This window comes from Electrophorus electricus, chromosome 8 (genome assembly GCF_041902795.1).
Source record: "Electrophorus electricus isolate QZ-2024a chromosome 8, ASM4190279v1, whole genome shotgun sequence".
Lineage (NCBI taxonomy): Eukaryota > Metazoa > Chordata > Actinopteri > Gymnotiformes > Gymnotidae > Electrophorus > Electrophorus electricus.
Window position 1 is genome coordinate 20,178,820 of NC_137504.1, and position 24,933 is coordinate 20,203,752.

Below are 24,933 nucleotides of genomic sequence, written 5' to 3' on the forward strand. Positions count from 1 at the left end.
GTTAAAGGTTCCTCTTTATAGAAATACAGCTTGTGGAAAGTGTAGTGATGCATCAACCTTTTTTCTTTTTTTACATACAACAAAACTCTCAGATCAAAGACTACGGAAAGCATATGAAAAGGTATCAAAACAATTATCAAAGTGATTATGTTGTAAGCAGAGCAGACAGTCTGCAGCTGAAGGAATGGAACCAGACCCCAACATTGGAACCAGTTCAGTTCAGGAGATGATAAACTATGTTGGCGTTGGAGTTCTGCCGATATTTCAACATCCAAAGGAAGATAGTAGCAAAAAGCTGAAATATTAACTTGGGTGCTAATAAAACATCACAGATAACGACAAGTGGCACCACAGTGACCAAAATTTTATTATTATTAGCTTAAAATTAAGTTACTCTAATGAAACCAAATATTAATGTGTTCACCAACGAAGGAAAGCTGTTAGTGGCAGTTAGTAATAGACATTGCTGATTCATGAGACCTTAGTAGTCTTGTCATACCTTTAGTCAAATAGAGCATGAATTCAGAGCACCAGCTCTACACTGCTTTAAACATATTCCAGAAATATATATTCCAATACTAAAAGACAATGTTACAGAGCTACCATTGATGTTTAACTGACCTTTAATAGCTGTGTGATATTTTTTGTATCTCCAGTGAACAAATATGAGTTCATATTAAATTTTACCTTCCTATGATGCTGGTGATTTATTTATTTATTACTTAGAGAAATTTTATTTAACTCTTCAACACAAATTCCAGAGGCTTGTTTTACTACTTTTCTTGACTTCTGGTCGTAACTCCAAAAGACTTCAGGTTAGTTTGCATGAGCTTAACCTTAAACACATAACGGGGTCTGCTATCTGACTTAACATGCAGTTCTTCTTATCACTGCAAAGCAACCATCCCCCAAACATGGCTTTCTGGACACAGATTAAGTTCTACACATGAATGATTTCCAATATTCCAGTTGCCAGTATAGCAAAACCAAGAACAGTCAGTCAAGAACAACCAGTGTCTGGAACACTGACCTTACATACATAGTCTCTTTTACTTGAAGTAACTCACAATACACATCTTAAAACTCTACAAATGTGCATTTCTGTGCAAAATTAAGTGTTGCTATACTATGTTCATATATTGTGGTGTATCTATTTGCTGATAAGATTGAGTTAAATGTCAGTTAAACTCAAAGCAAAACTGAAACCAGACAGCCAGTGAAAGACATTTATAGTTTCTATTTTTGTTCTTGTTCGCTCTAGAGACATGGTTCACATGGTGCACTGGCTTGTTTGAGAAGACCAGTGTGGGCAGGTTCAGATTAAGGCCACTGTTACATATACACACAGCTTTACACTTACACACACACACACACACACACACACACACACACACACACACACACACACACACACACACACACACACAAACACCCAGTATTCCATTAAAGATCTAGCAAAATGTCATCACACCACGGTTTCCCTATACTTTAATTCCCTCCAATATATTAATTTATTAAAATGCAAAGGTCATGGAACCTGCCTAGTGAGACCATGCGACAGGTGTGTTCAGGCAAATGAATGGAGCTCAAAAGGGATTGATAACAGAAAAGATGGGTAAAGATCATGTAAGAGCCTGATATGAATTCTAGTCAAAGGTTCTCAGTGCTGATTATTATGAAGTCATTTTTTCTTTCCATGTACGTTTTATACACATTTTAGGCAAAATTAATCTGTCTTCCTTAACTTAATTACAGAAACTTTTGTGTGTGTGTGTGTGTGTGTGTGTGTGTGTGTGTGTGTGTGTGTGTGTGGTTGGGGGTGTGGAGGTGGAAGGGCAAGTTAGTTACCAACCATGTTGAGCTCCACTGTTCTACTCACTGTATCCCACCTCTGAAGGCCCCTCTCATTCCTCCACAGTTTGTTCAGAGTGTGTGAAAGTCATCCATTCAGATCTGGAGTGTGTTTGTGTGTGCATGTATGTGCGGGGGGTGGGGGGCAGGATTACACTGGATTCCTTTTTCCATTTCCTCTCCCCACTCCCAAAGGATACCAAGTACAGCCACTGCATGTCCAGGGCCTTTCCACTGCCAAGCGGTTAATACAACTGTCTTCCTTATGCGCAGTCAATTGACTCTGACAGACTACAGCTGGTTTTCTTGCTCTAGACACTGAATGTCGGGTGACTGCAGGTGATGTCATTGCTCCTCCACCCAGTCCTGTGCTTGCCAGGAGAAACCAGTTTCACCGCACTCTTATATAATGCTGTGGTCACCCTACACAAGCCCATGCTCCCAGCTCAGATACGACATGCTGCAGAAAGGTGAGGCCTGGCTGTTCATTTCCCCCAGGGGATAAACTATGCACTTAGGATGACACTTCTGGCATAACACACCCTGGCCCATATTTCATGCACATATAACAATATAAGAAAATTTCATATATACATTCAAGAATTCAGGTCATATTATTAATGGATGATTTCAGTGCGCTAACATGCATGCTAATTCTGGCAAAAGCAAAAGCAAAGATCACACAAACCGCTAATTCCAAAATTAACATTACATCAATGTCACGCAACTACTATTGATATGATATGATACTACTATTATAAAGCCTTGATAAGTAATACATATACATGTAAGAGAAGTAAAAGGTGAGTTAACAAAACTGAACTAATATGTGTATTTTAATGTAACAACCTCTGAAGTGTTATATGTTGACTTGCTGTATAAGGCAACCAATCAGTTTGCTTGTGATTAATCATTATAGTGGTAGATTAGAGTTTGTCATTCCTCTACCACTACTAGTACTAGTAAAGTGTAAACATTAGAACAACACTGCCATCTAATGGCTGATAAACATCAGCGTGTAGTTTGCATAATCACCTTGGCTGCTGTTGACACACTGTATTCAGAAACATTTATGATGGTTATCACAGTTACTGTGGACATTAATGATATTGTTCATTCATTTGACCTTTTCTTTGGAGCACATAATGAAGATGGATGAGCAACACATCTCACATCCTTACATCTGAAGATGACATCAAGGCATACTATTAGCCATCACACTGACATCACAGCCTCCTTCTGCAGTCTGAGAGGAAGGAGAAAGTGGAACCAAGTTATGTTATAAGCATGATTCACCACATTTATTACATTACACAACATTTCACTATGGATCAACTAAATCATTCAGAATTTTGTTTTAAATCATACCCTTTAATGGATCTCTACAACTAAATATATATTGCTATCAAAGCAAAACACGCATTTAATGTCATCTCTGTGTAACCTCATTTTGCCTTTTAAGGAAAGGGGTATTGTTGTTTAGCCTGAATTCTTAGGACATGGTTCTCACCAGTTAAGTTCACTGTATTAACAATATTGCTTAACCATCCCTTATTTTATATATATATAGATTATAGGTGAGTAACTGCAGTTACTGTAGTAAGAGATGTAGAGACATTCAAAATTGTAGTAATGGTGGCTGTATGATAGCTTGCGCAGCTGATGAAGGGCCTCTGTATGAAATGTTGTGTTTCTCTGGAAACTGTGTACTTTACTACAATTTTTAAATCTCTCTCTCTCTCTCTCTCTCTCTAATATTAGAGAGAGAGAGAGAGCGATAGATAGATAGATAGATAGATAGATAGATAGATAGATAGATAGATAGATAGATAGATAGATAGATAGATAGATAGATAGATAGATAGATAGATAGATAGATCGGTCTTAATCATTGAATGAATCATTATGTAAATTAATATATTGGAGGGAATTAAAGTTTAGGGAAACTGTGGTGTGATGACATTTTTGCTAGATCTTTAATGGAATACTGTGTGTGTGTGTGTGTGTGTGTGTGTGTGTGTGTGTGTGTGTGTGTGTGTGTGTGTGTGTGTGTGTGTGTGTGTGTGTATCCCAAGAAGATTGCAGGTAAGTAACTGCAGTGTACTGAAGACATCTTAGTGAAGTACACAAGGTTTCCAGATTCAGAGAAATAGGATATTTCTGACAGACGTCCTTCAGCACTGTGCTACAAAAATAACTATATAATATATACCAAACTATTGTAGAAGTTACCAATACAACATAGTCATCAAACACAACAGAACATGCTTACTAAGGTGACTTGTCATATATCCTACAATAATAATTAATCTCTATTAAATCCGGCAAAAAGAAAAAAAAAAAAAATAATAAATAAATAAATAACAATGTTGCATGCTTGTTACAACCATGCTGTGGGAATGTATAGTCTCCGTTAGGCGAAGGCAATCTGTTCTCACAACCTTTGTGCACACACTCTGTGTCAGGTGTATTTTGAATGTCACGATAGGAACACGCGGGAATACGAAACAACTCCTCTCACCAGCCCGCTGTCAGGCTTCACAGACGGCTAACCCAAGGAACCTCGAGCATTCTGGTATCTTTGGGCGCTCGTTACACGAAGACTGTTCTCAGAATGAGATATGCATACAACCCGTAAAAACCAATGTTAGTGGCTAATGCTATGGCCAAGGCCTATTCTCAACAATAGCAGCTAACACTTCTGTGGCTAAAAGTTACTATTAACGGATAGATTCAAAATTCAAGATAATGCTACGGCTAATTCCTACTTCATCATGTAGCAGCTAACGCTATTGTTAGCAGCTAAAACTACTGCTAAACCTTACAGAAAACCAGTGAACTAACCCTTTTCACTTCTACAATAAACATTATTTTTGTGAAGAGTTAAAGGGATTAGCAGGCGTCAGACCTTTTGCTCTGCAGCAAAATGGTCTTCAAGGCCACTGTGTAGAAGTGTCTTCTGGACCACTTCCAGTCTCGAGCCAGTGCCAGGATTAAGTCAATGCCCAGAAGACATTAGAGAGTAATCACGGAGGGATTTGAGGACTCTCTCAATACTTTTCTGGAAGAACAAAGTGGAAAACTGCTTCCCACCTTACTAGTCTTCCTATACAAAGGCCCGTTCAAGTTTCAAGCAAAGTTAGGGTCAACACCTGGTTCACTGTGAGGCCACAGTCCATGTAAAATGGCATGTCTCACTTTACCAATGGCTGGATTGTGTTCCAGGGCAACTGTCAACTGTTCAGCACTCACCTGCTCAAAAAAATTGTCAATCTACTGGTGTATACATAAGCCTCTGGTATTGCTTGCTCTTAAGCTCTTGATATGTCTCAACATCTGTGGGGACTATGGAAGCTGGCACACAGCTTTCACATTTGTCGGAGACAACAATTCCTCGTTTCCTGTCACATTCCAGGACAGCAGATCTGCAACCGTATTCTTTCTGCCAGGCAATACTGGATTCCAAACTCATAAGTGGATAGGCTGCTAGCTACCTATGATCTGTGGCATTGGCGGATTTGGTGGACAATAGAATGTATATGAGGGAGTTGTTCTATATAAGTAAAGTAAGCTGGATAATTTAATTCAGAAATACCTAAATATTTACTATTTTTATATTTTTCTACAGCAAACAGGTTTTGTGTTGTACAATGCTAGGATTTCTGCAACAAAGTCCTTGTAAAGCTGTAAAGCTAGCATATTAATGCCCAAAACTCATTTGCTGTTGAAAAAGGAAAAATACAGGTAAGTGTATGTGCTGAATGTGTGTGCAGAATCAGCTTCTCAAACCCACTCCGTTCATAATAATAATAATAATAATAATAATAATAATAATAATAATAATAATAATAATAACTTGCAATACTAGTGGATGAGGTTAAGATTTAACCCTGGGCTACATCTATATTGTTATACTTTCATGTACACTCTCTCTCTCTCTCTCTCTCTCTCTCTCTCTCTCTCACACACACACACACACTCACTCAGAGGCTCGCGGACCTTTATTTTAGTAAATTACTAGCTATCTTTTTGATGCATTTTTTAAAAATGGTCCTTTATTTTGAAAGCCGATATACCTTATACGGAAATTGAGTCACATTAAGTGACGCCGTGGTCAATACTATTTAATTTCTCGAGCTAAGGTCTCAGCAAGGGAGAAATCTGGAGATTTACTGTTGGTTATTTTGAAACCAATAATGGGAATCTTGATAGTCACTGCCTCTCAACGACAGGCTTGATATCATAATCTTAGGCCCTTAAACTACCTGCATGTTTTCAGCGAAGTTTATTCAGCTAGCTAGCGAAACTACGATGTTTTGCTTTAGTCGGTTCCCTCAGATAGCTAACGCTAGCTAGCTTATAAAAATATCTGGACTGTGTGGTTTGTATAGAATTGTTTACATTCGGTCTCAGCAGCGACAATGGATGACAAATACAGCAGTAACGTTATCTCTGGTGGGAAGCTTGGGCGCGTGGAGGTGCCAAATGCCAGGCAAGCGTTGTAGCTAACTGGCTATGCTAATTTGGCTAGCTATCTTACTTTAATCATGTCAGTGTTATTTCTTAGCTTGCATTCTATAAACGGACATCTTGAATATAGAAATGAGAAATACAACTGTTTATTGTGTGGTGCTTGCCTGCCATTTGATTTGTCCCAATTTGCTTTTAAATTTTTGTCTTTAATTTCAGGCTGACTAGATATATCGTTTTGCTGTTACTCACCAAACTGTTGAAGGCTCTAGGAATTTTTGAATCTTATGACCTCCTCAAGGTGGTACATGTTGTACAGTTTCTTTTCATACTTAAGTTAGGGTAAGAACTTGAATTACACAATTTTAAACTTTGTCCAAGTGTTATTATGCAGTTTCGTGTTCATACTAATTAATTTTTGTTCTACCTCTGTCAAACAGGTGTGCAGTGATTTTACTTTTTTTCCAAAAACCTTTCTCTTCAGGAAAAATGGTTGCCAAAAGACAGGTTTGATGATTCAAAAACTGTTTTCTATATTCTCAGTAATATCAGAGAATTACAGTGTCTATGGAAGGTCATTTCAACACAGTCATACCAAATGCTTTTCTTTTAGTGGATAAGAATCCTCAAACATGCTGTTATCAGTAGTGTAATCTCTCTGTTGGGGTTCTTTGGCCTTACTCTCTGTGGACCACTGAGGTAAGGCAGTGGGGATTTCAATCAGTTCTATACTTCTTATAATTTTGAATTTATCAAGAAAAGAAGACTAAAACAAAGTTATTGTCTGGTTTATCAGGACATTGCTGTTGTTTGAGCACAGCGATTTGGTAGTCATCTCTCTTCTGAGCGTTCTCTTCACAAACTCTGGTGGCGGACCCTCTAAGGTTTGGAATGTCAAAATAACTTTTATTAATAGGATGTCAAAATATGTGTCTAACTGGTCAGCATTTATTTCATTGTGCTGTCCACTTCTGCAGACAAGAGGTGCTGCTTTCTTCATCATTGCAGTGGTCTGTCTGTTGCTTTTTGATAATGACGACCTCATGGCAAAGATGGCAGAACACCGTATCCTTCCTAAATTTCTATAATACATTCAGTGATATATTTTTTTTCTTAAGTTTTACAAAGTTTCCACCTCTTAACGATCTGACCTGCAGCTGAGGGTCACCATGATAGCGCTCTCACCCATGCCTTATACACCGGGATCTCATTTTTAGGTGTAGCAGACCATAAAGTAAGTCATGGAACACTTTTTCCTCTTCTCCATGAAGATATCTTCACACCTACAGAATACAGACTATTATTCAGACCTGAAAAATGGCTAAGCAGCGAAGATTATTTTGGTGTCCCATTTCCCTTTAGGGTGGGGTGGTGCTGTTAGTTCTGGCCCTGTGTCTAAAGGTGGCCTTCCACACACACTCTAGAAAGTTGTCAGTGGAGATTGGTGGAGCCAAGCGGCTATATGCTCTGTCCAACCTGGTCTCCTCTGTTGTGCTCCTGCCGTGGGTCATCGTACTCTCTTCCACCACAGAGGTGAGAAACTCTGCCTTGGCAGTATTTATCCTCCCAGGCATACAGCATATATAGGATTTAGACCATGGAGCCTGTGTCAATAACAACCGTAAACCCACAGAGCAAGGTGGAGTCCTGGTCTAGCTTGGCGCTACCCTTTGCCCTGATTGTCTTTTCCGTCATGGTCCTGGACTTTTATGTGGAGTCCATCTGCACTGCAAAGCTGGAGGCACTGCGCTGCGCCCGCTATGGATCCGCCTGCCTCTTCCTCAGTGGCCTGCTGCTTGCCAACTTCTGGACGCACCCACTGACGGATCAGCTGCGCGCCATGAGCAAGTCCGGCCAGCAGGCCAGCACGGAGCATGTGCTCTCTGGAGGCGTGCTGGTCAGCGCCTGCTTCTTTGTCATGGGTGAGTCCTCTCTCAGCTCTCCTCAGGACAGTCTAGAGTGACATGGACTCAGTCCCAAATTCTCAATAATAGCTGGTCCCCATGTTTTTGTTTGTTTGTTTTTGTTTTTGGCAAAGCGTTTCTTTAAATTGCAAAAATCAATTTTACTTGTAGTCTTGTGGACCATTTTAAGGTTTATTGGAAAGTGTGATGTCTCCTTTGTCTGAATGTAAAATCATAATGTATGTATGTTTTATTAATTTAAGGTTAGGCTATTTCTTTTCCTTTCGTAAGGCTAATATTTCTGAATGTGATATCCACTTAGATTTTTTTCCATTGTTTCGTTCTGCAGCTGACAGCATACTATCCTCGCCCTCAGAGAAAGGGCAGAAAGGCACGCTGGTGGGGTACTCACCTGAGGGGATGCCTCTGTATAACCTGATGGGAGATGCGCTGCAGCACAGTTCACAGTCCCTACCTCGTTTTATCAAAGACTCCCTCAAGCAGATCCTGGAGGAGTATGACTCCCGCCAGATCTTCTACTTCCTCTGCCTTAACTTGGTGAGGGATTTATGGACACATTTGTATCTGTGTTTCATAACTGACAGGTTTTAAGAAGATACTGAAGTGTAGAACAGGATTTTTTTTTTTTCCCCTCCTCTCTCGACTAATGAATTTGGTCACTAAAACATTGAACACATCAGACGCAACTTCAGATGATGCTGCTTTTGCTTTTTGTCCAGGCCTTCACGTTTGTGGAGCTTTTCTATGGTGTGTGGACCAACAGCCTTGGTCTGATCTCAGATGGCTTCCACATGCTGTTTGACTGCTCTGCTTTGGTGCTGGGACTCTTTGCTGCCCTAATGACCCGATGGAAAGCAACTAGAATATACTCCTATGGGTAGGGCTTTTCTTTGTGCGTATGTGAGTGGTTGGATGGGTTTCTGGTGTTTTTGGGTTTTGTTACTTTTCTGTTTAGTAATGATTGAAGTGTGGATCCTTCAGAAAGTAACATTTTCAGGATTTTTTTTAATTATTACTGTAGCATAAATGGTTCTTCTCTTTTTAGGTATGGTCGTGTTGAGATCCTCTCTGGGTTCATTAATGGCTTATTCTTAATGGTCATAGCCTTCTTTGTATTTGTGGAGTCAGTCTCCAGACTTATCGACCCTCCCAACATTAACACAGTCATGCTAGCAGTAAGTACTTTGTTCTGGAATTTAGTATACAGTGATTTCCTATGGGTAACACTGAAGTTGTGCTATTATTCTGTCCTCTCTGCCATGCTTTTATACTCATATAAGGTTCCCTGGGTCTAAAGGTTTTGTCAGGTGATTTTTTGAAAACTCAATTGTTCTCACTATCACTCCCTGTGGTAATCAATGTTCCAAATTTTATAGGCTTGTCCTACATAAATTGTTCTCCCAAAAATCACTCTCAGTTTATTTATACAATTGTTAGAGTTGAGAATGACACTTGCTACAGGTATGCAAATGTTTCTATGCATTGCATTGACATAAGACACTCATTGTTGTAGTGGGGTTTTTCCCCCTTGTTTCTTCATTTTTGTGAAGCCAGCTTTTATTTAGCTTCCAGTTGTCAGTTAGCTACTGTTAGTTAGCCAGATCTTTTTATAGGTAATATAGCCTTTGAAGCAGTTATGATATCAGTTCTGATAATGACTGACCTATGATGGGCATTTCACTTCTGTTAATGGCTTGCTCGACAAGCTATACAAGCTGCATTTAGACTACACTATTCCACATGACCAGACTAAAAGTGGTTTTCACCCCTTTTTTTGAAAGGAGATGCTAGAAAACTGACAAACCACAGAAGGATATGACCACTATAGCCCACCTCAAATAAGAAACTGCACTTTAAAATATTTTGATTACTTGAGTCTTCTAATTCACAAAATCCAGTGACCATATTGGAGAAGAAAGTGCATAGCTCAAAATTAATTCTGAATTAGATTTTTCAAGTTTTTATCACAGGGTGTGATGTAGGTGATTTTTGAAAATGCCATAAATGTTTCCCCCAAAGAGAAAATCACTTTAGACCCAAAATTTCATCGATCTGTTATGAACAAAAATACTTTTTCCAAAATCATGGTATCACAAAGGTGATTGTAATCTGATTATTCAAGTATTATTAACATTCACAAGATTATTTGAGTAAAGTTCTGTGAAAGACTGAATTTTTGAGTTGAGATTTCTTTTATTTTTTTATTTGCGCACAGCCGGTATCTGTGGGGGGACTCCTCGTGAACCTGGTGGGCATCTGTGCCTTTAGCCACGCCCACTCACATGGAGCTTCAAAAGGCAGTTGCTCGAGCCATGAACATGGCCACTCGCATCATGGCCATGGGACTGGGGAGCACAGCCACACGCATGGCCACTCCCATGGAGGACATAGCCACTCCCATGGCCATGGCCACTCCCACAGCCCAGGGGGAAGAAGCATGAACGCTAATATGAGAGGTAGTTGCATTTCTTGTGCTTAATAATGTTGTGTACTTAGATTCTATGAATGTTGTTGTTTAAAGCAAGTTTTTGATCCCTTGATCAGTCTTGTCATATTCTGGCTGGTTTTGTCCAAATCAGGTAAATTAGATGAATAGATAACAAAATGTACTACATTTTCCATTTTAACAATCATGAAACTACATTCATAGCCCAAAAAGAATCTACCCAAAGCAACCTGCATCTTTAAATTCATTATATGCAACTGGAGTTTATAAGTATTGGCATTAATATTTTCTTTGGATGCTTCCAGGAGTCTTTCTGCATGTGTTGGCTGATACAATGGGCAGTGTTGGAGTCATCATATCCACAGTGCTAATCAGTCAGTTTGGCTGGCTGATTGCAGACCCAATATGTTCTCTGTTCATCGCCACCCTCATCTTCCTCAGCGTCATTCCCCTGCTGAAGGACGCTTGTGAAGTCCTTCTGCTGAGGACCCCACCTGAGCAAGAGAAGGACCTCAACTTTGCCCTTGAAAAGGTATTAACTGGGCAATTAAAGTATTAAATAATTCCTGCTTTTTTTTTTCTTTCTCTTTTTTTAAATTTTAATTAATATATTTTGTAGCCCACAGAAAGGTCAACCAAAGTAAGCGTTTTTGTTGTTGTTGTTGCTATTTGTTTCCATCTTAGGTACAGAAAATCGAAGGTGTTTTGTCTTACCGTGACCCACACTTCTGGAGGCATTCTGCAAGTGTTATTGCTGGGACCATTCACCTACAAATCATGTCTGATGTGGTCGAGCAGCGAGTTATTCAGCAGGTCCAACAATGACACTTAGTAATACATCTTCACATTAGTGCATGTATTACTCCAAAACCAAGGGAACATGTTTCATGAACTTGTACAGGAAGTTGGTAATTGCTTGATATACTAATGCACTATAGGAAACCAAACAATGCATACTGAATTCTTCTGAAATCTTGGGTTTCTGTTTCCAGGTGACTGCAGTCTTGAAGGATGCTGGAGTAAATAACTTAACAGTGCAAGTAGAAAAGGAGGCCTATTTCCAGCATATGTCTGGCCTCAGTACGGGATTTCACGAAGTCCTGGCAATGACGCAACAGATGGAGTCCATGAAATACTACAAAGATGGCACATGTATCATGTAACCAGTTATGTAAAAAATGTAAATGGTTTTCCATCAAATTTAAATGATTTTAGTTGTTTTTTTGTAGTTTTTTTTTTTTTTTTTTTTACAGTGTAATATGTATTTGGTATTGATGGTTAAATTGAGAGCAGTAGCCAGAGGGCATATCAACCTAAACTCTTTTCAACCAGTCAAGATAATTAATGTGAATTACACCATTAAATTAATTGCCAGGATTATAAGGGACCCTCCAGAATCACTGGGACCCTTAGAAAAGTTGAAAATGCTGTTAAAAAAATGTTACTTAAAATCTAAGAGAAGGTGACTGATTGATTCAAAGAAAAATCCTTGAAATAAACTTTTTCCCTCAAAAATGACATAATTGTTGATATCCCTGCATTTAACAATTTGTGCAATCTTACTTTGTCTTCCCATACTGGATATGGTGGGAGAAAAGGTATTTAAAATTATTCCTCCATATACAGTGTAATTGTACACATTTTAAGATGGTCCTTAAATGTACAAAGACATTAGGGATTACATAAAGTCTTAGCCAACTTTCCCCCTTCTGTTATCCATACTTGCTATACCAATAGATAAACCACCCTGGAGACCATCACATTGCAGCTTTTTAATTGTGGTTGTGTAGTAGGCACTCCTCTGATGTTTCTGAATTAAACCTACAACACCTGAAGGCTCAGCAGTGGGACTATAAACATCTTGAATCCTTGGTCAAGTGGTCAAGTGCTGTGGACTAGATTTCCTCTGGGATTTATCTCAGGAAACGAATGACTCGAACTTCCAACCACTACCTCTTATTAAAGGCTGGCTGATGTTGAGCTCATGGTATTTCATGGGAGTCTGTGATGCTTTATATCCAAAGAAGATTCTTGGGGCTTTTGGAGGGAACTGTGTGTGTGTGTGTGTGTGTGTATATGTGGGTGTGTGTGTATATATATATATATATATATATACACACATTTCCTCCTTAATGTTGCTAAAATGCTCAGAAAATATTTTTTACTCCCATGACTAGAAATCTAGTACCATTAAAGTTCATGTGCTGTTTGTCAAACTCCAGTTGTCTAGTTTTTGCAACTTGCTGACCATACCAGTTTCTGCAATTGTTCATTTTTTTCACTCTATCAAATTAGTTTGCTTTTTGTATGAGAAAAATTTGACCACCCTTCATGTAGGTTGGCATAGCTTGTTTTAATGGTCATTGACTTACATAAAAGATCTGCAACATTTTTCTGCCTTTTATATATGTGTTCTTGGAATAATATTATATAGGGAGACTTCTGAGATGTTTTAAACAAAATACTACATCACAAAGATTATTTATCTATTATATTTTAGTGTCAAATCAAGCTGACCAACGGCAAAGGATTTTCATATCCTATTTTTACTAAACTAAACTCTAAACTAAACAAAAAAAAAAAATCGAATGGGGATTCACCTTTGACACTGCAATTTCTGCCAAATCCTGACTTAATCAATTTCCGATAAATCACATAGACTGAACATACATAAACTCCGGTACATTAGATGGCGGTAGATACCCTCGAGACTGGCGTTTGTACTTCTACAATTAAGGGAAGAAAAGTTTTAACCAAAGAGCATTGAGCAGTGGTATCATGTGGCTTTCAGTTGTCTTAGCAACGCATTATTATCAGGTGTCGTTGCACCAATCAGATTTTGTGACTTTTAGAACGCAGCGAAGTGAAGCCAGCTTTTATTTAGCTTCCAGTTGTCAGTTAGCTACTGTTAGTTAGCCAGATCTTTTTATAGGTAATATAGCCTTTGAAGCAGTTATGATATCAGTTCTGATAATGACTGACCTATGATGGGCATTTCACTTCTGTTAATGGCTTGCTCGACAAGCTATACAAGCTGCATTTAGACTACACTATTCCACATGACCAGACTAAAAGTGGTTTTCACCCCTTTTTTTGAAAGGAGATGCTAGAAAACTGACAAACCACAGAAGGATATGACCACTATAGCCCACCTCAAATAAGAAACTGCACTTTAAAATATTTTGATTACTTGAGTCTTCTAATTCACAAAATCCAGTGACCATATTGGAGAAGAAAGTGCATAGCTCAAAATTAATTCTGAATTAGATTTTTCAAGTTTTTATCACAGGGTGTGATGTAGGTGATTTTTGAAAATGCCATAAATGTTTCCCCCAAAGAGAAAATCACTTTAGACCCAAAATTTCATCGATCTGTTATGAACAAAAATACTTTTTCCAAAATCATGGTATCACAAAGGTGATTGTAATCTGATTATTCAAGTATTATTAACATTCACAAGATTATTTGAGTAAAGTTCTGTGAAAGACTGAATTTTTGAGTTGAGATTTCTTTTATTTTTTTATTTGCGCACAGCCGGTATCTGTGGGGGGACTCCTCGTGAACCTGGTGGGCATCTGTGCCTTTAGCCACGCCCACTCACATGGAGCTTCAAAAGGCAGTTGCTCGAGCCATGAACATGGCCACTCGCATCATGGCCATGGGACTGGGGAGCACAGCCACACGCATGGCCACTCCCATGGAGGACATAGCCACTCCCATGGCCATGGCCACTCCCACAGCCCAGGGGGAAGAAGCATGAACGCTAATATGAGAGGTAGTTGCATTTCTTGTGCTTAATAATGTTGTGTACTTAGATTCTATGAATGTTGTTGTTTAAAGCAAGTTTTTGATCCCTTGATCAGTCTTGTCATATTCTGGCTGGTTTTGTCCAAATCAGGTAAATTAGATGAATAGATAACAAAATGTACTACATTTTCCATTTTAACAATCATGAAACTACATTCATAGCCCAAAAAGAATCTACCCAAAGCAACCTGCATCTTTAAATTCATTATATGCAACTGGAGTTTATAAGTATTGGCATTAATATTTTCTTTGGATGCTTCCAGGAGTCTTTCTGCATGTGTTGGCTGATACAATGGGCAGTGTTGGAGTCATCATATCCACAGTGCTAATCAGTCAGTTTGGCTGGCTGATTGCAGACCCAATATGTTCTCTGTTCATCGCCACCCTCATCTTCCTCAGCGTCATTCCCCTGCTGAAGGACGCTTGTGAAGTCCTTCTGCTGAGGACCCCACCTGAGCAAGAGAAGGACCTCAACTTTGCCCTTGAAAAGGTATTAACTGGGCAATTAAAGTATTAAATAATTCCTGCTTTTTTTTTTCTTTCTCTTTTTTTAAATTTTAATTAATATATTTTGTAGCCCACAGAAAGGTCAACCAAAGTAAGCGTTTTTGTTGTTGTTGTTGCTATTTGTTTCCATCTTAGGTACAGAAAATCGAAGGTGTTTTGTCTTACCGTGACCCACACTTCTGGAGGCATTCTGCAAGTGTTATTGCTGGGACCATTCACCTACAAATCATGTCTGATGTGGTCGAGCAGCGAGTTATTCAGCAGGTCCAACAATGACACTTAGTAATACATCTTCACATTAGTGCATGTATTACTCCAAAACCAAGGGAACATGTTTCATGAACTTGTACAGGAAGTTGGTAATTGCTTGATATACTAATGCACTATAGGAAACCAAACAATGCATACTGAATTCTTCTGAAATCTTGGGTTTCTGTTTCCAGGTGACTGCAGTCTTGAAGGATGCTGGAGTAAATAACTTAACAGTGCAAGTAGAAAAGGAGGCCTATTTCCAGCATATGTCTGGCCTCAGTACGGGATTTCACGAAGTCCTGGCAATGACGCAACAGATGGAGTCCATGAAATACTACAAAGATGGCACATGTATCATGTAACCAGTTATGTAAAAAATGTAAATGGTTTTCCATCAAATTTAAATGATTTTAGTTGTTTTTTTGTAGTTTTTTTTTTTTTTTTTTTTACAGTGTAATATGTATTTGGTATTGATGGTTAAATTGAGAGCAGTAGCCAGAGGGCATATCAACCTAAACTCTTTTCAACCAGTCAAGATAATTAATGTGAATTACACCATTAAATTAATTGCCAGGATTATAAGGGACCCTCCAGAATCACTGGGACCCTTAGAAAAGTTGAAAATGCTGTTAAAAAAATGTTACTTAAAATCTAAGAGAAGGTGACTGATTGATTCAAAGAAAAATCCTTGAAATAAACTTTTTCCCTCAAAAATGACATAATTGTTGATATCCCTGCATTTAACAATTTGTGCAATCTTACTTTGTCTTCCCATACTGGATATGGTGGGAGAAAAGGTATTTAAAATTATTCCTCCATATACAGTGTAATTGTACACATTTTAAGATGGTCCTTAAATGTACAAAGACATTAGGGATTACATAAAGTCTTAGCCAACTTTCCCCCTTCTGTTATCCATACTTGCTATACCAATAGATAAACCACCCTGGAGACCATCACATTGCAGCTTTTTAATTGTGGTTGTGTAGTAGGCACTCCTCTGATGTTTCTGAATTAAACCTACAACACCTGAAGGCTCAGCAGTGGGACTATAAACATCTTGAATCCTTGGTCAAGTGGTCAAGTGCTGTGGACTAGATTTCCTCTGGGATTTATCTCAGGAAACGAATGACTCGAACTTCCAACCACTACCTCTTATTAAAGGCTGGCTGATGTTGAGCTCATGGTATTTCATGGGAGTGTGATGCTTTATATCCAAAGAAGATTCTTGGGGCTTTTGGAGGGAACTGTGTGTGTGTGTATATATGTATGTATATATGTGTGTGTGTGTATATATATATATATATATATATATACACATTTCCTCCTTAATGTTGCTAAAATGCTCAGAAAATATTTTTTACTCCCATGACTAGAAATCTAGTACCATTAAAGTTCATGTGCTGTTTGTCAAACTCCAGTTGTCTAGTTTTTGCAACTTGCTGACCATACCAGTTTCTGCAATTGTTCATTTTTTTCACTCTATCAAATTAGTTTGCTTTTTGTATGAGAAAAATTTGACCACCCTTCATGTAGGTTGGCATAGCTTGTTTTAATGGTCATTGACTTACATAAAAGATCTGCAACATTTTTCTGCCTTTTATATATGTGTTCTTGGAATAATATTATATAGGGAGACTTCTGAGATGTTTTAAACAAAATACTACATCACAAAGATTATTTATCTATTATATTTTAGTGTCAAATCAAGCTGACCAACGGCAAAGGATTTTCATATCCTATTTTTACTAAACTAAACTCTAAACTAAACAAAAAAAAAAAATCGAATGGGGATTCACCTTTGACACTGCAATTTCTGCCAAATCCTGACTTAATCAATTTCCGATAAATCACATAGACTGAACATACATAAACTCCGGTACATTAGATGGCGGTAGATACCCTCGAGACTGGCGTTTGTACTTCTACAATTAAGGGAAGAAAAGTTTTAACCAAAGAGCATTGAGCAGTGGTATCATGTGGCTTTCAGTTGTCTTAGCAACGCATTATTATCAGGTGTCGTTGCACCAATCAGATTTTGTGACTTTTAGAACGCAGCGAATCACGTTCGAAAAAGCGACGATTTAAACCAAAGGAAAGAACAGGGCTGCTCTGTACTCTTTCAGCAAAAATCAGTTTGTGCTTGGATCCCCAAGTGAGACGAGTTTCAAAATGGCTCTTCGAATCACAAGGGTGAAGAATAATTTTCTTTAAGTCTTCTACTGCTGTCTCGTTAAATGTCTTTCAGCTGTATGTGCTGTTTTACTTAGAATCGTGTTAATTTAGTAGCTAGCTACCTAGCTTTAGTTAACTTATTGAAGACTTGTATATTCGTCTGCATTCCTCTTAAATGCTTGCGTGTTAATTCCCGTTTATAGCTAACTAGTTGGGTATCCAGCGCTGGTGCAATGTTATGTTCTCTAAACATAAACTGTCACTTGTATCTTCAGAGCACTCGCCTGCCCAGTAGTGAGAATCAAAACGCTGTTGCTGGGAAAGCAGTAATTGCAAACAAGCCTGGGCTAAGGCCAAGGGCCGCTCTTGGCGAAATTGGCAACGCAGTTTTGCCACGGCAGCCTCAGACGAAAAAGGTAAACGTACGTTTAATATTTGCCCCTTGCGATGCTTGACTATGTGAAAAGTGAGCTAGCAAACTAACTGATCGCTTAAACAGGATTTGAAGACCGCACCCGTGGTGCTTGAGAACAAGCCTCCTGAGAAAAATCAGCGACCAAAGGCGGTGACCAAAGTTGAAAATGAGGTTCAGGTGAGGTTGTGTACTAACTTTAAGTTATCGGAGTGTCTTAGTTTCGTTGACTAAAACGAGTCGATAGTCAAGCTGCGCTCAATTTACTTAAGACGCTGGAATACCAAACTTCGGAGTGTTATTAGAATCGGACATTCTATTACTGTTTGAAATTTAGTTTTGTATTTGGCGGTAGTGCTTTATGACGTACTTCCATGGAGCACGTACATCGATGACTCTTGATTCCCTCTCAGATTTTGTCAGAGCCTTCCTCTCCCGTGCCCATGGAAACGTCTGGTTGTGCCTCAGACGATCTATGTCAGGCTTTCTCCGATGTACTGCTTAATATCAAAGACGTGGATGCTGACGACTATGACAATCCCATGCTCTGCAGTGAATATGTAAAGGACATCTACAAATATCTCCATCAACTTGAGGTTGGTTTCTTGCCCTTTTCCCCCCTCAAATCTTGCCTGAACTGATCTTTCTGGCTAACTTGTTCTCTTGGTCTGTAGACTGATCAGGCTGTCAGGCCAAGGTATCTGGAAGGAAGAGAAGTCACTGGGAACATGCGTGCCATTCTTATCGACTGGCTTGTCCAGGTCCAAATCAAGTTTAGGCTGCTACAGGAGACCATGTACATGACTGTTGCAATCATAGACCGCTTTCTTCAGGTAGGTTGCTTCAGGTTTTCACCTGCTAGTTTACCAGTACAGGGAGCTTGTTGATGCTGTCTTATTTAATCCTTTGTGTGTTTGCTTGAACTTGAGCTTAACCTTGGCTGAATTAGTTTTGCATCAACACTTTACAATTGGTAATGTCTTGCTTGCAGGATCATCCAGTTCCCAAGAAGCAGCTCCAGCTGGTTGGTGTGACTGCGATGTTCATTGCCTCAAAATATGAGGAGATGTATCCTCCAGAGATCGCAGATTTTGCTTTTGTCACTGACCGTGCCTACACTACTGCTGAGATCCGCAAGATGGAGATGGAGGTCCTGCAAGTTCTAAACTTCGGTTTTGGCAGACCTCTGCCTTTGCAGTTCCTCCGGAGAGCCTCAAAAATTGCAGAGGTACAACAGGCGCTCAATGCCTTTTACTTCTAAATGTACAACTTTAATTAAAAATAAATTTTGTTCACCAGGCAAGGCTGAACCAAAGCTAATTTTGTAGGTCACAGCAGAGCACCACACCTTGGCCAAGTACTTTGTTGAGCTGACTATGGTGGACTACGACATGGTGCACTTTCCTCCGTCTCAGGTTGCCAGTGCTGCCTTTGCCCTCATGCTAAAGGTCTTCAGTTGTGGTGAATGGGTGAGTTTGATTCCTTTCCCCATGAGTCTGGTCCCTGTTGTGGTTTGCATTACTCATTGCTTTTGCTTGGTTCTCTGCAGGACCCCACACTCCAGTATTACATGGGATACACAGAGGATAGCCTCATTCCAGTGATGCAGCATATAGCAAAGAATGTAGTCAAAGTCAATGAGGGGCACTCCAAGCATCTGGTGAGTCAGGATTTGTGTAGTATAGAAATCTGCCAAGTTACTTGGTTAATAGAACTAACTTTAAACCAACACCTGTGATCTTTGGCAGGCGGTTAAGAACAAGTACTCAAGCCAGAAGCAAATGAGGATTGCGTCCATCTCTCGGCTCAAGTCCGCGCTGATCAAGGACCTTGCAGCACAAGTCTTGTAGTGGGATTTTTTTGAAGAGACTCTTGGCACCATGTGCTGACTTGTAAAAAATTTGTAACTTGGGTGCATGCTTTTACTTTTTAATCTTTTTGAAGTGAGTGACATTTTTTTTTTTTTTTTCATGGTTTACATTCTTCTACACTGCCATTGCCTTGAATGCTTGGCTAAAGTAATCTTGACTCCCTTCTGTGAATTTGTGGGGTTTTTGGGTTTTTTAACTTCCAATAAACATTTTAAGTCTTAGAAATGGCTGGAGTTGACTTGCTATGGTGGTTATGCGATAGCAAACTAAATGGTAGCTTGACTAGTGAACTCCTTTAATGAACACCAGGGGTTGTCCTCCTGGAGCTAGGTGGCTGATGGGGTGATGGTGGTTTCTCCCCTGCCTTTCTCTAGTTTGGCTTTAAAACCTTATGATGGCCCACCATTAAGCGAGTAAATGGGGGAGAGGTTACATTCTTTAACCCCACATTAAGGCAGGGTAGTTCAGTTGTTCCAACCTTTTGGGTTCATTCTACATCACTTGCTGTATGTAATACACAATCTACCCCACTTCGTTGGAAGCAGTGGTTTTCTCCTATTTTGATCCAGCAGAGGTCACTACTGTCTTTCAAAAGTTCCTTGTGCTTACTGGGCCTGCACCTTCCTTTTTCCTTCCCTCATACTATAGACTTAACACTGGAGAGTTAATTTCTATGAAAGCCTGGGACATTCTAGCACTTCACAAAACATGTGTGGTCACAAAATTGCTTTACAGAAGTCTTGGGCTCGACACTTAAAAACCAAAGATTGATGGTGGCATAAGAGTGAGTTGGAACCTTTAAAGGAGTCTGTCTCAAAAGCAGTACCCATGCTTCACTAAGCAACAGTGGGTTTTCAGGAAAATCACAAATGGACTACCATGTGCTTGGATCATAAACCAATGTGAATATACATAAAATGTGAACAACCAAAATGCGTTTTTGGCTTCTTTGAATTATGTTTTGAGAGCAATTCATAGAAATCTGCTTTGCATTATTTGTGTTTGATCTCAATGTACCATTGTTTCAGCATACTAAGACAGTACTTTTGGCATTTCCATGCACTGTATTCGGCAGTCATAAATCAGAGCAGTCATGCTTTTCAGTGATCTGAATGTTTGTTTTTAGCAAGGTACAGCACACTTTGAAATTCCTTAAGGTCACTGAAAGACAAATTTGAGCCAGCAGGTGGTCATTCACTGACATTGGAAACTGGCCAATAGTGTCACAGATGTTTGTTCTGATTTCTAAGTAGCTAACTGCTAGATTGTGAATGTTTTATGAAATCATTCTGTTAACAAAGCCTTTTTACAGCAGTATGAGAGTGTGTGTGTATATATATATATGTTGCAGTAAGAGCTTTCAAGCAAGAAAGGTTTCTAGAAAATTGAATACACCCAATAACAGTTCAAAGATGGAGATACCTAGAGTTGTGTCTACAAAAAATACTTTTTCAACAGGGCTACATTCAGCAATCTCGGAGGTGCAGCTTCTCAAAACTAGCTCCAAACACTGACCCTTTGGAGAAAATTTCCAGCCTATGAGCAGCTGTAGGCTTCTCCTTCCTTCTGAATTCTAAGACGTGGGGTTCTCCCTCCTGGATTCTTAGCTGACTCTGTGTATACTTTCTTCATGAGGGCAAGACCGATCTCCTGCTTTGTACCCGCCATGAGCAACGAGGCTCCATTGCCCTGGAAGAATACACTGCTGAGAAATCATTCTTGCAGGCTGAGGTCACGAGTGGCTGGTGAGATCGCTTTACAACACAGACTTCCAGAAGAATGGGGCAAGTGCCTGATGCACATGTGGCTGATTTTGCGTTCAGCATGACACGGAGCTTGATCTCTCCTGGACAGCAGTTGGCTCTGCTAGTTGTGAGAGGACTAACATAGCATAGTGTGTTTATTGTAAGGACAAGTGCCTTCTTCTAAAGATACCAAAAAAAAAACCAAGCTGTACATTTTGCTCAGCGGTGACACATCCCAGCCTACTTGATCAAGTCCTTCAAAACTGTCTAAAAGCAAGGAAAAGTGCCCATTGCAGGTACATCTGTATAAGTCAGGATGCTACTCAAGCAGGAGGAACCTCTTACTCCCAGCTATGTCCAGTATCTCAATCATGTCATATATCCAAGTTCAGTGCTCGGAGCACGGCACTGCTGTTACCGCTGCCATCAGAGTGTCCATGGGCCACTGAGGAGGGCTGCCGCAAACTGAACCTAAGCCTCAAGCATAAATAAACACAACAGCATTCATTTTCAGTATTTATAGGCTTTCAAATAAAAGCCCAATGTGCTTCTTGAACTTTACAGACCTCTGCTGCTCAATGGCACACGAGGGAAAGAAAGGCAGTTATTGTGGCCCAGGTGCCGGGTTCAGTTTCAGCCAGGTGTGAACAGGCTTTCAGTTCACGTCCAGTTAAGTGAACTAAAACCCAGCCAAAGCGAACTGTGGACAGAGCAGATCCATTCTGACGCGGGATCTCATACAGCTTCAGTTTAGCACGTCATGGCAAGACCCAGGCATACAGTCGACATTGTCAGTGCTGAAGCAGCAAAATAAATGCTACAGCTCAATTCATAAAACACAATGAAACTGTCACCATTTTGTTGTTACCATAAATCCCCAAGAATCACAATGGACATTGTAAGTCACTCAATGACAGTAAGACTGAAATTTATTATTATAAAAAAGCATGCGCTGTCATTTTAATGTGTGGCACATTAATTGCTTTTTGGTCTTTAAAGTGAAACCTATAGTGCAAACTAACCTTTGACTCAAGACACTGACATTTACTTTGCCTGGAAATAGATGTCTAACAAGCTCTTGAGAATAGTAGCCATTCACTGGGCTTTAGAAGCTAAAGGTTATTTGATGGAGTGCTTTAAAGATAACATGAAGGCTTTTGGCAGTATTATACAAGCACAGAATAAATATGTGTTGAATTCTTTATTGGTAAAAGCTGTAAGGACTGTGTTGTATAAGATCTTCATAAAAATATAGAGTCTTCTTATATGCAGACACATATTATATCCATAACAGCATGTCAATATAAGTGTATGGACAGACAGCAACATAGGATTATGAGGAACATTCAGTTGATGTTGCACTTTGGAAATGCAGTCATTTGACCTCTGAGAACCAATGTCACCTGTATATCACAAATCCTGAAGCAGCAGTGTGTGTGTGTGCAGAAAAAGACCTTTCGTGGTCACTTGGTCACTCATGATAACATCCCTTCTATAAACTGAGCTCAGTTAAGGGACAGGCTCAGATTAGCCACAGATGAGAGTGAGTCATGGGACTTTTACACTCTTGGCTATAATTTAAGTCAAAAGCAAAGTTTTCAGCAAAAATGTGTTCAGTCTCATTTCCCAGTGTCTACACCAACTAATGATTTGGTTTCTGAGCATGAGTAAATAAACTTAATTTACCATTTCCAAAAATTAATTTAGGGCATGATCATGATGTAACATTTTTTCCCTGACAAATATGCCTTCTAAACTTATAAATGAACCCAAGCAGGTTTGGGACCATTGTGATCTCAATTAAGAGGAACTTGAACTGGAGATGAGTGCTAATTCAATTAAAATGTCTCCTTAACTTCATTTTCCACAAGGTCTCATTTCCCAGTGTCCCACGCACACAGAACAAGGGCGTATTGATTTCATTTAGTCAATAGCTGCCAGTTTCGTCCACTCTTATCCTAAAGCACTTACAGAGAAGGTCCCTGCCTGAACGGCTGCCCAGGTCATACTCTGCAGTATGCAGGGCTCCTAAATTATTCAGGATCCCTCCCCCATCCCAGACCTCCATTAATGATGTCACCCAACCCAATGGAGCCAGACACTGTCCCATGGAACAATGGGATGCATAGCGGGACTGTGGAGGTGCTGAACTGCACAAGATCCCACTCCTTCTGTTTGGAGAAATGTTTCTCCAACCCACAGGAAAGCTAAGCGGAGTGTGTCTTGAAAAGCTACTTTTGTGCAGAAAGGCTAAAACTACTAATGATAAATAACACGATAGTTTGCAAAGTACATTGTCTGTACAATTGTACACCCTTTTTTCATTGTTCATTTTTTGTGTTTTAACAGGAAGACTGGCAGAATAATGGCAGGTAAAATGAACCTATATGAGCATGATTTTATGATCCAATTGACATATCCACTGTCTGCTCAGTTAGAATTTGATATATCATAAAAGGTTTTTGAATGAATGTCACTTACTAATGCCATCCTTTCAGAAACCACAAGAGTAATAAGCACATTTGCTATCATTTCTGGTTTTTGACAAAGTAGTCTCAGTTCTGAGTCTTTACAATATAATGAAAACATAACCATTCCACATTTTCAACTGTTTCCCATGAAACTCAGAGTGTTCCTGGAGCAAACTGAACTCCATCTGTAGGACTATTCCCACTGCGCTGCCCTTACCAATGGGAAGTTAGTTGAAAGTATATCCATGGACACGCCATGGAAAACCAACATGCCGACACTCTTCTGTAGGTCCAAAAAAAAAGGTGGAAGGCGTGCCAAGTGTTCTTGCCGCTGAACTGAAGGCCTCTGGATAGCTGGAAAGACATTCAACGTTCAAATTATTAGCCCAAGCTCACGTCCAAGCTTTTAGTGTTTCTAAGCCATTGGGAAATCCTGGAAACCTTCTGAGGTATTCGGTTTTAAGAGTTAGCCATCATGTGTGGAGTGGATTCAGGATGTGGGTGGGGGATGGGAGGTGTTAGTGTATTTGTTTGTCAAAAATCCTTACTATTTTATGTGAACCCTCAGCTTCTTTACATTTAACAGAGAAGTCTGGAATCTACTTTGAAGACCTTGGGAGAAAACCTTAAAATCTAGTCATCAATAATGATTCAATTCAGATTAATTCCAGCTAATATGACTTTCCTTAGGAGTGAAGGAAGCTTCCAAAGATCCAAATTCAAATAAAGAGTAATTTTTTTTGTTGTTCTTGAATGAAATTTAACCACAAGTTATAGAGACCAATATCATGTCATATGCAAGCATATACTTGTCCATGCTGTTGCTTAATGGATTCTGAATTATTCCCCTAGCAGTTATATGTAGGGAGGGGATACTGTTACACCCTCAGATGTTGTTGGTTTTTTTTTTTTCAGGATTATTTAATCCAAATCCATGTGTAATATTTCAATCAATTCAGCTGTTCAGCAGTGAAAACATGAAGAATATCATATGTATTTAA

At 39.3% G+C, this 24,933-nt stretch overlaps 3 protein-coding genes across 7 annotated transcripts; all 3 read left to right on the forward strand.

Annotated features, from left to right (window-relative positions):
• The first annotated feature begins 5,931 nt into the window (after window positions 1–5,931).
• On the forward strand, window positions 5,932–12,682 carry LOC113588242 (proton-coupled zinc antiporter SLC30A5). 4 transcript variants are annotated; one of them, XM_027027351.3, is made up of 16 exons: window positions 5,934–6,343; window positions 6,541–6,663; window positions 6,762–6,828; window positions 6,935–7,020; window positions 7,118–7,205; window positions 7,299–7,386; window positions 7,479–7,555; window positions 7,684–7,854; window positions 7,955–8,243; window positions 8,575–8,783; window positions 8,966–9,123; window positions 9,292–9,421; window positions 10,462–10,702; window positions 10,998–11,224; window positions 11,377–11,505; window positions 11,685–12,682. In XM_027027351.3, the coding sequence occupies exons 1-16, from the start codon at window positions 6,273–6,275 to the stop codon at window positions 11,853–11,855; spliced, it is 2,325 nt and encodes a 774-aa protein (XP_026883152.2). In that variant the 5' UTR covers window positions 5,934–6,272; the 3' UTR covers window positions 11,856–12,682. The 4 variants fall into 4 exon arrangements, 2 of the variants coding, with proteins under 2 accessions (XP_081575393.1, XP_026883152.2); XR_014124898.1 differs by lacking the exon at window positions 11,377–11,505 and having other exon boundaries at window positions 5,932–6,343; window positions 11,134–11,224; window positions 11,685–11,821; XR_014124897.1 differs by lacking the exon at window positions 11,685–12,682 and having other exon boundaries at window positions 5,932–6,343; window positions 11,134–11,224.
• A 936-nt stretch (window positions 12,683–13,618) lies between these two features.
• LOC145658980 (proton-coupled zinc antiporter SLC30A5-like) lies at window positions 13,619–16,849 on the forward strand. Of its 2 annotated transcripts, XM_081719268.1 has the most exons (4): window positions 13,665–14,467; window positions 14,763–14,989; window positions 15,142–15,270; window positions 15,450–16,849. In XM_081719268.1, the coding sequence occupies exons 1-4, from the start codon at window positions 14,449–14,451 to the stop codon at window positions 15,618–15,620; spliced, it is 546 nt and encodes a 181-aa protein (XP_081575394.1). In that variant the 5' UTR covers window positions 13,665–14,448; the 3' UTR covers window positions 15,621–16,849. The 2 variants fall into 2 exon arrangements, with proteins under 2 accessions (XP_081575395.1, XP_081575394.1); XM_081719269.1 differs by lacking the exon at window positions 15,142–15,270 and having other exon boundaries at window positions 13,619–14,467.
• Window positions 16,850–17,346: 497 nt separating this feature from the next.
• Window positions 17,347–19,941, forward strand: ccnb1 (cyclin B1). The gene is made up of 9 exons (XM_027027348.3): window positions 17,347–17,451; window positions 17,709–17,849; window positions 17,933–18,025; window positions 18,259–18,441; window positions 18,520–18,678; window positions 18,837–19,073; window positions 19,174–19,314; window positions 19,395–19,505; window positions 19,594–19,941. Exons 1-9 carry the CDS (start codon window positions 17,431–17,433, stop codon window positions 19,693–19,695), a joined length of 1,188 nt encoding a protein of 395 aa, XP_026883149.2. The 5' UTR covers window positions 17,347–17,430; the 3' UTR covers window positions 19,696–19,941.
• Window positions 19,942–24,933: the final 4,992 nt, after the last annotated feature.

Excerpts from the sequence above, each read along its gene's own strand:
- LOC113588242 (XM_027027351.3), top strand. The coding sequence starts at position 6,273 with ATGGATGACAAATACAGCAGTAACGTTATCTCTGGTGGGAAGCTTGGG. Across the intron at positions 9,124-9,291 it reads ACTAGAATATACTCCTATGG|GTATGGTCGTGTTGAGATCC; the intron begins GTAGGGCTTTTC and ends TTCTCTTTTTAG. Across the intron at positions 11,225-11,376 it reads TCAACTTTGCCCTTGAAAAG|GTACAGAAAATCGAAGGTGT; the intron begins GTATTAACTGGG and ends TTTCCATCTTAG.
- LOC145658980 (XM_081719268.1), top strand. Across the intron at positions 14,990-15,141 it reads TCAACTTTGCCCTTGAAAAG|GTACAGAAAATCGAAGGTGT; the intron begins GTATTAACTGGG and ends TTTCCATCTTAG. Across the intron at positions 15,271-15,449 it reads AGCAGCGAGTTATTCAGCAG|GTGACTGCAGTCTTGAAGGA; the intron begins GTCCAACAATGA and ends TTCTGTTTCCAG.
- ccnb1 (XM_027027348.3), top strand. The coding sequence starts at position 17,431 with ATGGCTCTTCGAATCACAAGG. Across the intron at positions 17,850-17,932 it reads GGCAGCCTCAGACGAAAAAG|GATTTGAAGACCGCACCCGT; the intron begins GTAAACGTACGT and ends TCGCTTAAACAG. Across the intron at positions 19,074-19,173 it reads GAGCCTCAAAAATTGCAGAG|GTCACAGCAGAGCACCACAC; the intron begins GTACAACAGGCG and ends CTAATTTTGTAG.